At 44.2% G+C, this 14628-nt stretch overlaps 1 protein-coding gene and 1 long non-coding RNA gene across 3 annotated transcripts; one reads left to right on the forward strand and one right to left on the reverse strand.

The window, feature by feature from the left end:
* Nucleotides 1-64: 64 nt before the first annotated feature.
* On the forward strand, nucleotides 65-10597 carry DYNLRB2 (dynein light chain roadblock-type 2). Of its 2 annotated transcripts, none has more exons than XM_008257646.5 (4): nucleotides 65-198; nucleotides 2054-2129; nucleotides 9883-10050; nucleotides 10358-10597. In XM_008257646.5, the coding sequence occupies exons 1-4, from the start codon at nucleotides 196-198 to the stop codon at nucleotides 10399-10401; spliced, it is 291 nt and encodes a 96-aa protein (XP_008255868.1). In that variant the 5' UTR covers nucleotides 65-195; the 3' UTR covers nucleotides 10402-10597. The 2 variants fall into 2 exon arrangements, with proteins under 2 accessions (XP_008255868.1, XP_089176708.1); XM_089320582.1 differs by lacking the exon at nucleotides 65-198 and adding an exon at nucleotides 519-1412.
* On the reverse strand, nucleotides 4829-13004 carry LOC149121031 (uncharacterized). Its single transcript, XR_016225509.1, has 2 exons — nucleotides 12124-13004; nucleotides 4829-7316 (listed from the first exon to the last, which is right to left on the reverse strand). It is a non-coding gene; the product is annotated as an uncharacterized LOC149121031 (long non-coding RNA).
* Between the last annotated feature and the right edge of the window lie 1624 nt (nucleotides 13005-14628).

Consider the following 14628-nt stretch of genomic DNA (forward strand, 5'->3'; position numbering starts at 1 on the left):
CAGCCGGGAGACATCGCGGCCGCGGTCAGGGCGGAAGTGCCGCCCCCCGGCTGCTGCCCCATCTCCCCACGCGCAGGCGCGGCCCCGAGGCTTCCGGAGGTCACCGCCTCCCTTGTCTCCTAGCAACGCCAGGAAGCGTTGTTGACACCGAGGCGGCTGCAGTGCCGGAGTCCGGGGAGTCTCGCCGCCCGCGCGATGGTAAATGTGGGGCTCCGTCCGCGCCCCGCCGCTCCGACTGGCAGGAGCCCTTGCTGCCTGGAGCCCGGAGCCCACCCAGCCCGGGGCGGTCCAGCAGGGTCGGCGGCTCCAGGAGCTTCCGGGAGGGGCGAGGAGGAGACCCTGAAGAGGGCAAAGAAGATCCCTCAGGGTTTGGTGGGGGGCTGATTTCGGAAACTGGTACTCGGGAGCGCTGACGTCGAGAAGGGGAGGACGGAAGCTGAGGGGATGAGAGAGGCTGAGGGGGGTGAGAAACGCCGGGAGCCGGCCAAGTTTGCGAAGGGGTGGGGTGAAATGGCGGGAAGAGAAGCTGAGGCGGTGAGGGGAAAGGGAAAGTGGGGCCGGCCGAGCGGGAGCGGGGAGCGGGGCAGCCCGCAGTAGTGGTGGTAAAGGCGCGCCAGGAGGCTCGGAGAGCTGGAGGAGCGGATCCGCGACGGGGCGGCGCTGTGGGGAAGGCCGGGAAGCGGCAGCCGGGCCGGGGGCTGAGGTGTCCGGGGTGGCTGACAGCGGAGCGCGTCTCCCCTGCCCCAGCTGCAGGGCTCCCGGGCGGCACCGCAGGGTGCCGACGTCCGCAGGCGGCCCAGAACCGCCGCTTGGCCGGCAGAATCACACTTGAGAAAGTCACCCCTCTCCCCCCGCCCCTACCCCCACCCGCGCCCTTGAACTCCACAGGTCGAAATTTCTGGCACTGTTAGGCCTTCAGTACCGTCATCACTCGACAGTTTCCATTATTTCACACGAAGAAGAGCAGATCCCAAGCTCACAGCTTTCCGATGAAGTAGAATTTAACCATATACTCCTAATTCATTTTGTTTTGCTTTTTAAAAAAAAAAAAAAACGCCAAGTTTCCATTTGTGGTACGGTTTTCTCTTAAAATGTACTTGGGCAAACTGTTGTCAGGGAGATGATTCCAGGTACACGCTAGGTAAATAATATAGATGGTATTCATAAAAGCCGAACTCAGGAATGTAGTTCGCAGGATTCCTGAAATTTGAAATACAGCTGCCATGGTGGTGAAACTGAGGAAGTAAGTGCTTGTGCCTGCACTGGGTGCAACATGAGAACTGTCTTGAAGAAACACAACATTCACCTTGCAATGTTGGGTGGAAAAGAACCTAACAACCCTTCAACAAGAGTCTCTGGAGATTAGAGTTTGAATTCCTGATTTTGGCATTTCCAGAGAGGGGGAAAAACAGGTACTGTATGGTGTATGCATAAAATTCATTCAGAAAGATGAATTTAAAAATACCAAAAGAGTTGCATCATAATTATTCAAGTTAAACATTCATTCTGTGCTATGGTCCAAGCGGTCATTGAGAGAATCCTGGAATATGCATATTCCACTGATTATCCTTCTGTAAATATAATCATCTGAACTCTTAATTAGATATCGTTAATGAAAATAAGATTTCTCATGAAGGGCCCATTTTAGACAAAGGGATGTCATGTTCTGGTTCTATAAATATTTGAAGAACCATAATAAAAGGATTTTTTAATGTTTATAAAGAAATATGTGGACAATGATCTATGGCAGACTTCTGTGCACTTTAGTCTTTTCTACCAAATGGAGACAAAAATGGAGTAAGGGCCCTTGAGGCAGTTAGCTCTCTGTTCCTGGAAGGATTCAAATCGAGAGATTCGCCAGAGTTGTGGGAAGATGGTCTTGTGTAAGTGTATATGACCATTTTCAAGCTGTCTTCCAAAAATCTGTGATGACAGCACCCAATACTTTAGGTTAAGACAATGGGGAACTAGGCATCTTTCCAAACATCATTCTCCTTAGGGTGAGGGAACCACGAAGGCCCCTGTGCTTTACTGCCATCCTGATCTCTTGCAGGCAGAGGTGGAAGAAACCCTCAAGAGGATCCAGAGCCACAAAGGGGTTATTGGAACGATGGTTGTGAATGCAGAAGGTAAATATATCCTAGGCTGCCTCGTAGACATACAGGAGCCAACCAGGGACCTCAACACAAACATCTTAAGAAACAAAATAAAATTGCATTTGCATATCAAATATCTATCATATCTAAATGCTCTGCTGATAGCTAACGATGTAAATATGAACAAGACATGGCTAAAAAATATCTGTGTCTTCCTAAAAAAGACTACACCGTGGACTTTCTAGAGCTTTGGTAATTCTCTTCCAGCACTGAGTAAGGACCCTGTCATTGTGTCAGTTTGGTTTTAACATTATAAAGGGTATAGAGTTTTGGTCTTCATTTTAAATGAAATTGTTCCTTTACTGCATTTAATAAAAATCTTGGAGACCTAATTTTAATATCATTCACAGCATAGTTTCTGTGGATGTCCTTCTAGAAGGGCCAACACATTTCCCACTGTGAAATCTGTAATTACCAGAAACATACACTTACTGCACGACCCTTATTAAGAATGCACATAGCCGTTTCTCTGGCACAGTGCTCCATGCTCAGCTACAGTGGTGACCTCTTAAAGGTTCCTGCTGGTTTCATTGCTAATTCAGGTATTTGTCAAGGCAAGAGGTGCCAGAAATTCCAGAGCATTTGTTGAAATAAGAATAGCTACTTCATAAAATTCATGGAGCAGTCATCACATTGACATATTACCAACTCAGTAGCTGGGCAAAAGTCCATCAATAAATATTTGTGTAACTACCAACCTTGGAACCTTCAGTTCTCTATCATTAAGAAAGGAAAATAATCTACTTTACTGGTGCTTGTGAGAATTAAATCAGATAACAATTGTCAAGTGCTCAGCACAATAGCTGAACACTTAATAGAATTCTATTAAATGTCTCTCAAAATGTGGGAAGTTTTAATTGATATATACAGATAAAAATTTTGATTTTATAATACAAAAACTCAGTGCCCCTGCACACACAGATACTAGGTCTTCAAAAAGTTCATGGAAAAGGCCGCCGCCGCGGCTCACTAGGCTAATCCTCTGCCTAGCGGCACCGGCACACCAGGTTCTAGTCCCAGTCGGGGCGCCGGATTCTGTCCCGGTTGCCCCTCTTCCAGGCCAGCTCTCTGCTGTGGCCAGGGAGTGCAGTGGAGGATGGCCCAAGTGCTTGGGCCCTGCACCCCATGGGAGACCAGGAAAAGCACCTGGCTCCTGGCTCCTGCCATCGGATCAGCGCAGTGCGCCGGCCGCAGCGCGCCGGCCGCAGAGGCCATTGGAGGGTGAACCAACGGCAAAGGAAGACCTTTCTCTCTGTCTCTCTCTCTCACTGTCCACTCTGCCTGTCAAAAAAATAAATAAATAAATAAATAAAATAAAAAAATAAAAAAAGTTCATGGAAAATTCATCTTATGAAAAAACTCTGCAGATATTTCAAAACAATTTTGCACTGCAATTATCAATTTCTCTTTTCCATGAATGTTGGAAGCACCCTCATATATATGTGTGTGTCTGTTTGTTATTAGTTCAGCCAGTCTGAGTGACCAAAGAGAGGTAGGATTTCAGATCAGCATTACAAGTTAAGTCAAGATCTATGCTAAACATACCAGGAATCAGTCTGATGCTAGATGCTAGTGGATGGACCTGGTTGAACTGATTTTATTTCTATGTATTTGCTCAAACTCTCCCATACTCCATAAGATTGGGATATCTTCCGGATTTCATAGACATGCTGTGTTAGCTACCTTTTCTTGAGGTAACAAAGTACCACATGCTGGAAAATAACAGAAATTTACTCTCTGTGCATCTGTAAACCAGAACTTGCAGTCAAGACATCAGCAAGGTCATGCTGTGTTTGAAGATGCTGCACAAAGGTCCTGCCTTGCCTCTTCCTTGCTCCTGGTGGTTGTCAGAGCTGGAGTTTCTTGATTTAAAGACGCATCACTCCAGTCCCTGACTCCATGCCCACACGGTATTCTCCCTGTGTCTGTTTTCTCTTTCTTTCTTTCTTTTTTTTTTTTTTTTTTTTTTTGACAGGCAGAGTTAGAGAGAGAGAGAGAGAAAGGTCTTCCTTTCATTGGTTCACCCCCAAAATGGCTATTACGGCTGGCGTGCTGTGCCAATCCAAAGCCAGGAGCCCAGCACTTCCTCCTGGTCTCCCATGCGGGTGCAGGGCCCAAGCACTTGGGCCATCCTCCACTGCCTCCCGGGCCACAGCAGAGAGCTGGCCTGTGTCTATTTGCTTACGAGGACCCTAGGGTGGGCCCTAATCCAGGATGATGTTATTTGAACTAATTACACCTACAAAGACTCTGTTTCCAAATAAGATCACACTCTGAGGTTTAGGTTAGACTTGAATTTTAGAGGGACATTGTTCAGCACAGTACAGGAACGTCCGCCCATGGCACCCAGGACAACTCACGTAATGTGCTTCTTTGGAAGATTTAGTTTAAAACGTGTAAACCTGATGATGCACACTAAAGGTCTGGATGAAATACCCATACCTTTAAACCTCTGATTCCACTCCTTGGGGGAGATGAAGAAGAGATTTAAGTACAAGGATACTCACTGATGCATCCTATAAATAATAAACACAAATAAGAAAATTAGTCTCCCAGTAATAGGGAGATTTTTAATGTTACAATGCTTACTGATGAAGATGACTCTAAAACATGGAATATTTAGTGTCCTGGGGAACTACTCACAATAGTAGATGAAAAAAGTAAAGAGCTAAGCAGTAGTCAGCATTTTTTAATCATTTACATAGCCAGATGCACACATGCACTTAAAATACATGGATACATGATGGTGATTACCTCTTGAGTGGTGGGATTAAAAGTGAGTTTTACTTTATTTTCCTGAGGTTTCTCAATTAACACTTCTCTTATCCACAGGCGACAAGTGTTATTTTTAATAACCATTAACTTTTAATTAACCTCTACCAGAATAAGGTTGTATATGGATTCAGGGCACTTTTCAAGGTTTCTGAAAACTCAAGAGTTTTTACCTGAAAGTCATATTAACCTTTCTCCCAAAAATATAAATGAGGGACTTATTTCTATGGCCAAATTATTATTAATCGGAATACATGACAAGGATGTTTGTTACCAGCATGTGGTATAAACTCTGTGACCAGAATGTAAATGAAACACTCGACCTCGGTCACCTGTCAGAAGAAGGGGCCATTTACTGCAGTACAGCTTGCAGAAAGCCCCTGAAATCTGATACCAAAAATACTTAACCAAGACGGTGTCGGTGTGTTCCTGCTCTCTACTAAGGGTTTTGGTCTACTAATTCTGAGCAAATGATGTTAACATATTTTTAGATTATATTTACAATTAGGTCGACCTTCTGTGCTCCTTCATTTAGGTCTCATCATATTCCATTTTAGTTTCACTGTTATTGAAAAAGATTTACGCATGACAAGAAAGTAGATTCATCAATTTGTCAGTGCTAAATAGTATAGCTTTTGATTGGAATAGATTCTTTGTTGACATTGGTTTCCCTAGTTTGCATTGTTTCCAACAGTGTCACAATGATCACTGAGTTAGAGACATATATATATATATGTATAAAAAATATATTCCAAGCAGTCATATCTGCCATACATTTTTCTGTGTATAAGCCTGATTTCCATAGTCTATTTATTATTTATTTGAGAGGTAGAATTACAGACAGTGAGAAGGAGAGATAGAGAGAAAGGTCTCCTTCTGCTTGTTCACTCACCAAATGGCCCCAAGAGCCAGAGCAAGGCCAATCTGAAGCCAGGATCCAGGAGCTTATTCCAGATCTTCCATGTGTGTGCAGGGGCCCAAGCACTTGGGCCATCCTCTACTGCTTTCCCAGGCCATTAGCAGGGAGCTGGATCCGAAGATGAACAGCTGGGACTAGAACCACTGCCCACCCATATGGGATGCCCATACTGCAGGCAGGGGATTAACCTATTGCGCCACAGCGCCAGCCCCCCATAGTCTCTTTTTTTATTATTTTTTTTATTTTATTTTTTGACAGGCAGAGTGGACAGTGAGAGAGAGAGACAGAGAGAAAGGTCTTCCTTTGCCGTTGGTTCACCCTCCAATGGCCGCCGCGGCTGGCGCGCTGCGGCCGGCGCACCGCGCTGATCCGATGGCAGGAGCCAGGAGCCAGGTGCTTTTCCTGGTCTCCCATGGGGTGCAGGGCCCAAGCACCTGGGCCATCCTCCACTGCACTCCCTGGCCACAGCAGAGGGCTGGCCTGGAAGAGGGGCAACCGGGACAGAATCCGGCGCCCCGACCGGGACTAGAACCCGGTGTGCCGGCGCCGCTAGGCGGAGGATTAGCCTAGTGAGCCGCAGCGCCGGCCCCCCCCCATAGTCTCTTAATTGTAAATATTCTTGGCATTTTTAACAATCCATCATTTGAATTTCACTAGCTCTTATCAGCCATTCACCCAGTTCCTTTTATTTTGAAATTTGATCTATTAGCCAAAGAACAAGTGAACAATTGAAGATGACACACTGAAATAATGAGTACCAGCTTACCGGGATCATAAAGTCATATTTTAAAGTAGTGCCATAAATCTGACAATATAACATTTTTAAATTCATATACATTTTATTCTGGATCTGTTTTAGGAATTTATTCTATGCATGTATACAAATGTGAAAGCACAGGGACATAATCCATGACCTTGGTTACAGAAGTCAAAGGTTAGGAGCAGCCTCAGTGTCTGTCAGACCAGGGGACTATTTCAGTATATTACAAAACATCCTTTCAACAGACTATTATTCAGCCAGTAATATGAGTGATTTAGCATTGTGTGTACTGATTTGAATAGTTTCCCAAGTATATTAAATGAAAATAAATGAAGGCATAGAAGAGAAAATTATATAATTCAAGAATACAGACCAAAACATGTAGATTCTTAAACAGGCCCAGACCCTCTCTGGAAACATACCTAAGAAACTGGGAGCAATGGTTGCTTGTTGGACGGAGAGAGGTGACCTTTACATCATGGGCTAAAATGACATTTTTTGAAGTATTTACTTATTTATTTGAAAGTCAGAGTTCACAGAGAGAGGAGAGGCAGAGAGAGAGAGAGAGGTTTCCATCTGATGGTTCACTCCCAATTGGCCGTAACTGCCGGAGCTGCGTCGATGCAAAGCCAGGAGCTTCTTCCAGGTCTCCCATGTGGGTGCAGTCCTTGGGCCATCTTCTATTGCTTTTCCAGGCCATAGCAGAGAGCTGGATTGGAAGTAGAGTAGCCGGGTCTCGAACCAGCGCTCATATGGGATGCTGGCACTTCAGACTTCAGGCCAGAGTGTTAACCCACTGTACCACAGGCAGGCCCCTAAAATGACTTTTTTTTTTTTTTTTGACAGGCAGAATGGACAGTGAGAGAGAAAGAGAAAAAGGTCTTCCTTTGCCGTTGGTTCACCCTCCAATGGCTGCCATGGCTGGTGCGCTGCGGCCTGCGCACTGCGCTGATCCGATGGCAGGAGCCAGGTGCTTATCCTGGTCTCCCATGGGGTGCAGGGCCCAAGGACTTGGGCCATCCTCTACTGCACTCCCTGGCCACAGCAGAGAGCTGGCCTGGAAGAGAGGCGACCGGGACTAGAACCCGGTGTGCTGGCGACACAAGGCGGAGGATTAGCCTATTGAGCCGCGGCGCCAGCCTTAAAATGACTTTTTAATACAATTATTTTTCATGGCTGGCGCCGCGGCTCAATAGGCTTATCCTCTGCCTGTGGCACCAGTACCCCAGGTTCTAGTCCCAGTCGAGGCGCCAGATTCTGTCCCAGTTGCTCCTCTTCCAGTCCAGCTCTCTGCTGTGGCCCGGGAGGACAGTGGAGGATGGCCCAGGTCCTTGGGCCCTGCACCCGCATGGGAGACCAGGAGAAGCACCTGGCTCCTGGCTTTGGATCAGCACGGTATGCCAGCCACAGCGGCCACTGAGGGTGAACCAACGGCAAAGGAAGACCTTTTTCTCTGTCTCTCACTGTCTACTCTGCCTGCCAAAAAATAAAAAAAAAATTATTTTTCATTACCTGACATTATACCAAGCAAGGACTCAAAAGATATTTATTGACTGATTTTTTTTTTTCAAGTGCCTCTGGTAGATGTGAAGAACTCCAATTGTTTCCACAGGGCACACGTAGTTTTCAGAAAGGCTAGAGCTCTTGTATTTACTGGCTTGGATCATGAGCAGACTGACTAAAAAACTTGAGCATCTGATTCATAATCTTGTCATCTGCATCCTAAATAATTTATTCTGGTTGTATGTCTTGTTTTGACACTGAGCAATGCAGACTTCTTAGGTAGTCATCATTTAGGATGCAAAATAAAACTATTCATCAAAAAGTTCTCTTCCAAGGTTGAATGCTTGGTACACTTGTTTCACGCTTGTTAAAAATCTGTGCCTCATGACCTTCTGTCAGGTGAGAAAGATAGCTGACTGCCTTCTGTGGGAAAAGTAGACAACAGATAATAATGCAAAATCAACAAGGTATTTTATATAAAACCTCATTTATTGAAAAGGTTCCCCTGTGAATATTCTCTTCATATTATTTCTCAAGACCTATTCTGAAAATAGCCATTATCTTAAGAGAAAAATGCATTAGTCTGTTTAAGTCCAAATTGATAGTCTCCAGCAGTTTCATGAAAACTTGACAAAATCCGAAGTTTATAATACTGACCCTTTCGTGAAAGAGCTCACTTTACTTAATAGTTTCAAGTGCCACATTCTCTGATGAAAAACCATGAGCCGTCTTATACTCGCCTATCAGTGGGTCATAATTCAGGTACCTAAGGAATTTAACAGCAATCCCAAATCCATCTTAATGTGTCCACCTAAATTAAAGGCATATTTGCAAATAAAATCCTTTGAATCTCCTGGGTATCTGGGAGTACTCAGAATAATATAAAGGTTATCTCTGATTAGATAAAATAAATGTAAAACGTCTTCCATTGTGTCTGTTACATAATAGGCACTGTAACTGGGTGGCTGCAATTGAGCTAGATTGATCTGAACTGAATTGAATTATACTTGCATATTTGTCTGGCTAGAATTTTCCAGTTAAATTAATAGATTCTGTTTGAAATGCATAGAATAAAACAGTAGAGTACTCAAGTAGCCAAATTTAATAATGTTTAAATCAGGAAAAAATGCAAACGAGGGAGTGCACAGCAAAACTACAGTATCTTTGTTATTATATTTTCGTATAAACTCTTGCATGTGCAGTAGTATTGCTTTATGTTATTGTCTCCAGGAAAAAGACTAGCACCATGTCCCTGACGAAGCCTTTTTCAAAACAGATCCAATGTTGATGGGACACTTGAAGCGATGCATTTTATATAAAAATGTTAACTTAGGACTGGAATGATCAATTAACATCTTCCAAACAATTTATGTACAAAAGTACTCATCACACTATTTGCTGTCCCAGATGTAAAGTACCAAGTGACCAAAGAATGGGGGATTTGTTATATTGTGATATGTCCATACAGTAGTAAAGTGTGCATCAATGAAAATCAATGCTGATGAGATTGTCAATAAGGTCACCATATAATTTAATTGAAGAAAAAAGCAGTAAGTTCCTAAATACTATAATGGGTTTAACCCAATAGAGTTTGTCTCCTTAGGCAGAAACAAAAAGATAGGAAATAAACTAATATTGATGCCAGTGAGTAAGATTAGCCATCGTTATTTTCTTCCTTATTACAACTACCAGTCACCCCAATTTTTCTACAATGTCCATAGAACTTTTATAATCGAAAAAACAATGTAACCCCGAATTACATCTCTTGATAGGCATTCCAATCCGAACGACCCTGGACAACTCCACCACAGTCCAATATGCAGGTCTTCTTCATCAGCTGACCATGAAAGCCAAGAGCACAGTCCGTGACATTGATCCTCAGAACGACCTAACCTTTCTTAGAATCAGATCAAAGAAACACGAAATCATGGTAGCACCAGGTAATTTGGCATTTCACTTCCTATTTAAAACATGTTTCTGCTTGGAGAGCTGAAGAACTTTAAGGAAAATTACCCAGGCCTGGGACTGTACCCCAGCCTAACGAAACACAGTCTTCCTGGGGCTGGATGAGGGGTATGGGTAATTTTTAAAGGCTCCACAGGTGATTTCAATGTGCAACCAGGCAGAGGAACCATTGGTCTCCACCAGGCCCCTATGATGTTTTAAAGAAAACAGCAGACTAGCTGAAATGTTTATTATTGAATCTAATGTTCAGGATGAATTAATTTTGTCCATGTCTCTCCTCAGACAAGGAATATCTTCTGATTGTCATTCAGAATCCGTGTGAATAAGACCTACTGTGGCCAAGTCTGTCCCAGTGACTCTGGGTTGAAAACACGTTAATGATTACTGCAATTATATTCCAATCTAACTGATCTTTTGGAAATTCTTTTCTATTTTTACACTTAAAGTATTCCATGTGTTTCATTTAGCCCCTTTGTATTGTGAAGTTGTGCTTTAGCTATATAATAAATTCTGGTGTGTGTGTGTGTGTGTATATATATATATATAGTTTATAATACACAAACCTGAAAGATTCCAGTGGGAACACAGCCTTCCTTGCGATAGATCTTTTAGTCTAGAAGTAGTTGTCACCAAGTTTATAAGTATAACTTTGCCCATTTCCATGACATGCCAAGGAGACTCAGTAGAGCACTGTGGAAGCTACAAAGGAGTAGAAGGTCCTATCATTTGAAGAGTGAGTAGGGCTCTCCCAGGTTAAGTCAGAAGTCAGACACATGGTTCTCAGCTGGGGTCAGCACTACAGCTGTGCATTGCTTCCATGTCCTGCAATATTCTTCACACTTGTGCTTCTGACACAACAGCCTGACGCAACCAGGGAAATACACTGGGCAAAGTCATGCCCATATGTGGCTCGGCACTTAACTCCAGGGAATTTTATCTTTACTAGATATTTCAAGTATTCAGAAAGTAGTGAAAGTAGCATAAGAGGGGGCCGGCGCCGCGGCTCACTTGGTTAATCCTCCACCAGCAGCACCGGCATCCCATATGGGCGCCGGGTTCTAGTCCTGGTTGCTCCTCTTTCAGTCCAGCTCTCTGCTGTGGCCCGGGAAGGCAGTGGAGGATGGCCCAAGTGCTTGGACCCTGCACACGTGTGGGAAACCAGGAGGAAGCACCTGGCTCCTGGATTCGGATAGGCACAGCAGTAGCAGCCATTTGGGGAGTGAACCAATGGAAGGAAGACCTTTCTCTCTGTCTCTCACTCTCGCTCGCTGTCTATAACTCTACCTGTCAAATAAAAAAAGTAGTATAAGAAATATAACAAATTTCCATGTACCCTAAACCCTTCAAGAATTGATTTATTTTCCCATATTTGCTTTATATTCTCTTCTCTTTTTAACTAAACCTATAGATATCTATCTATCTATCTATCTATATATATAAGAAACAGATCCCATGTGCTCTTCACCCAGTTTTCCCCTGTGGCAACATCTCCCAAAGCTCTAACAGGGGCACAAGAGGAAGCTGACGCTGCTCCAGGGAAGATACAAAACATGTCCACCCCTGCCAGGATCCCTCAGCTGCCCTTTTGTAGCCACCCTTGAGCCCTGGAACCCACTACCGTGCTCTGTATTTATGTATCTTAATCAAATCAAGAACATTATGCAAATAGGTTAACACAGTATGTAACCTTTGGGAGTTTTTTCACTCAGCATAATTTCACTGAGATTCATTGAAAAAAATAAGAAATGACACATTACAGATTCAGCTAAAGGCTGCTCCTGCTTCTATTGCCTCTGTCCTTACCCAGAGAGCCCTGCTCAGGAGTTCCAAGTCACCCTGTACAGGGGTCCACAGACACATTTACCTAATTGCTGCTGTTTTAACAACCACTCCCTTGGCCCCAACTTGCACCCTGTGAAGCTCACATGACCAGCCCAAGCAGATGGTGACATGAGCAGAAAGGAAAGGCTGAGGCCAGTGCCTCCAGGGAGCAGGGTCGATATCACAAGTGTGGATGGGAAAAGAGGCAGGTCACAAATGGAACTCACCCAAGATTTAGAGATGATGGAGGCTGAAGCCAAACAGCCAAGTCCATCCAAATGCAGGTTTTGAAAATGCTCCCTGGATAACTGCAATGCAGCTCCAGGCTGAGATCCACATGATAGTGGTCGGAAATGAAGGTTTGGCAGTCACTGGTCATGGATTCTTCAAGTTCTGGCTCCACCCTTGGTAAGCAATAAGAACCTCATAGGCTCACCTGCAAAATGGGCTGATAAGAGAACCCAGCTGCCTGTTTGTTAGAATCATTTGAGCTGGTGCAGATAGAGTGCCTGAAACTAAAAGAGCATTCAGCAAATGCTAGCCTCTCTGCCACAGCTGCTGCTGTTTGAACTCACAGACAGCCTTTAGTTGGGGCAGAGGGTGGCCCCAGATACATGGAAGTGTGTTCCAAGGAGAGCCCCCAGCTCCTTACATCATCAGGTCAGCACATAACTAACAACCAGAATGAGTACCTCCCACTCTTGTGAGATGAGTACACACAGTAGAGAGGAATTGTTGCATAGCGAGCCTACACTACTACACCATATATAGCAGTGAGGGGGTTGTTCAAAAGGACCCTGGAAAACTTGTATTTTCTCTTAGTTCCATTTCCCATGAGCTTTGGAAGCCTCCTTACATCTGGTTTTTGAGCTGTTTTCCCTTTTTATTAGGAAAGCTTTCAAGCTTACAGAAGATTGAAAACCATAGCACAATGAACATTTATATAAGTGTCACCCATATTCAGCAGCTATTACTATTTTACATTTGTTTTGTCTATCTCCATTAATATATATCTCATAAATACATATCATATAAACGTAGATTTTATGTGTATAAACACACATTCAAAAAAAAAAGTTGCAGATACCCTAACAATACTTCAACAGGAATTTCCCCAATTCCATACTTAAGAAATTTAAGAAACATCATCTAATACACACTCACATTCACATTTCCCCAGTGGTCCCAATAACGTCCTTGCTTTTTGTTATTAGTCCAGGAACCTATGAAGCATTGCATTTGGTTGCCATATCTCTTTAAGTTTTTTAGCTGTTTTTAGAAACCCTTATTCTGTACTCCTCTTCCTCTAGGTGGTATTAAATTTGTATTTGCTTTCCCCGGAGTCCCCAGTGCCATCTGTCTCCCATTTCCCTTGAGCCCCTCCTGATTGGCCCAGATGTAGGCTGTCACCATGGGAAATCCAGCTGAGGATCAGGTCTCCTCATAGGTGAGTGCTTCCTATGATTCCAGCTTCCAGCCTCTTCCTCCAATCCACTGAAGTCTGGGTACCACGCTATTCACTCCTTCCTGGATGTCTTCAGCATCTGCTAACAGTTCCCAACATGAGAAAGAGCTCATCAGGATCCAAAAGGCAAGCAAATATATGAATGAAGGGAAGTGTGTTCTATTTGGAGCCCAAGTGTTTAGAGCTGGAAGGGACTGTAGATTCCATCTATCCAAATCCTTGGTTTTGCCGGTGAGAATTTCACCTGAGCCGGGGGTAAGGCATCTTTCAGGCATTGGTTTGTGAGCTTGTATTGGTCTAGTCTTGCCTGTAGAATTGGTGCTTATGACCTTATTGGGGAATCTTGTGAGACCCCCTCCTATCTTCCCAACATGTTGTTTTTATGAGGTACAGAATAGATTACTGTTGTAACATGTAGAAGAGGTAACATGTGAGTGCAATACCTAAATCTGTCTCCTCCCCATAGTTCCCCAGCCCACCCAGAGCTCCCCAGCAGACACATGGCTGAGTGGTAAAGCCACTTCCTTCCACTTGGCCCAGCCAGAAATTTCAAGCCCCATTTGAGATGGAACAGTGTGAAATCTCTGGCAGGTGCAGATGGCATTGCCACTAGTGCCAGGGCTCCATGTGGGCTCCTCTGGGGAGGAAAGCATTTCCATCCTACTGGGCAGAGAACTCAGAGTAGCCCTATTTTTATCCAGAGGAAACCAACCTTCTGTTGGGGCAGAGACTATGACAGTAAAAGGTGGGATTGCCAGAGTCAGCTGTAACAGAGGAGAGGGAACAGGGAATGTGTACCGTGACTGCCTTCCAGCACACAGACCTTCGTGTTCTCTCTTGGATTCATAAGAGCATAATTAATTAGTTCTATTTAAAAGATGTTTGGACCAGTCAACTAAAGACCCACCCCCTGATCCAAATCTGTGGGTAAAGCTTTCATATCCTATGAGGACTACAAGTCTAGGCTCACGTGGTGCTCCCTCTTAGTTCAACTTGCTATAAATTGTACCTGAACAATAGAAAGGCTATTCACAGAGTCTCTGGAGGAACATATACCAACCATAAATATTAATGATAATGAACCTGGAGAGACCAGCTTAATAAAATAGCTGGAAATGCATTTGCACATCATTAGTATTGCAAGGTTCCCAATCTTCATGTCTGATGAGTGGGACCCAGCCCCAGAGTATGAGGAACCGCCCAGATCCCTAGAACTGTGCCTGCCTCCCACAGCCCCTTGGATTGGATCCTTTCTGGCTTTTTAGCT

This window comes from Oryctolagus cuniculus, chromosome 18 (genome assembly GCF_051225735.1).
Source record: "Oryctolagus cuniculus isolate XC-2025 breed Fujian yellow rabbit chromosome 18, ASM5122573v1, whole genome shotgun sequence".
Classification (NCBI taxonomy): Eukaryota; Metazoa; Chordata; class Mammalia; order Lagomorpha; family Leporidae; genus Oryctolagus; species Oryctolagus cuniculus.

What these genes read in the sequence shown, in the direction of transcription:
- DYNLRB2 (XM_008257646.5), top strand. An exon ending in GATGGTTGTGAATGCAGAAG is followed by an intron (nt 2,130 to 9,882) that starts GTAAATATATCC and finishes ATCTCTTGATAG; the next exon opens with GCATTCCAATCCGAACGACC. An exon ending in CGAAATCATGGTAGCACCAG is followed by an intron (nt 10,051 to 10,357) that starts GTAATTTGGCAT and finishes GTCTCTCCTCAG; the next exon opens with ACAAGGAATATCTTCTGATT.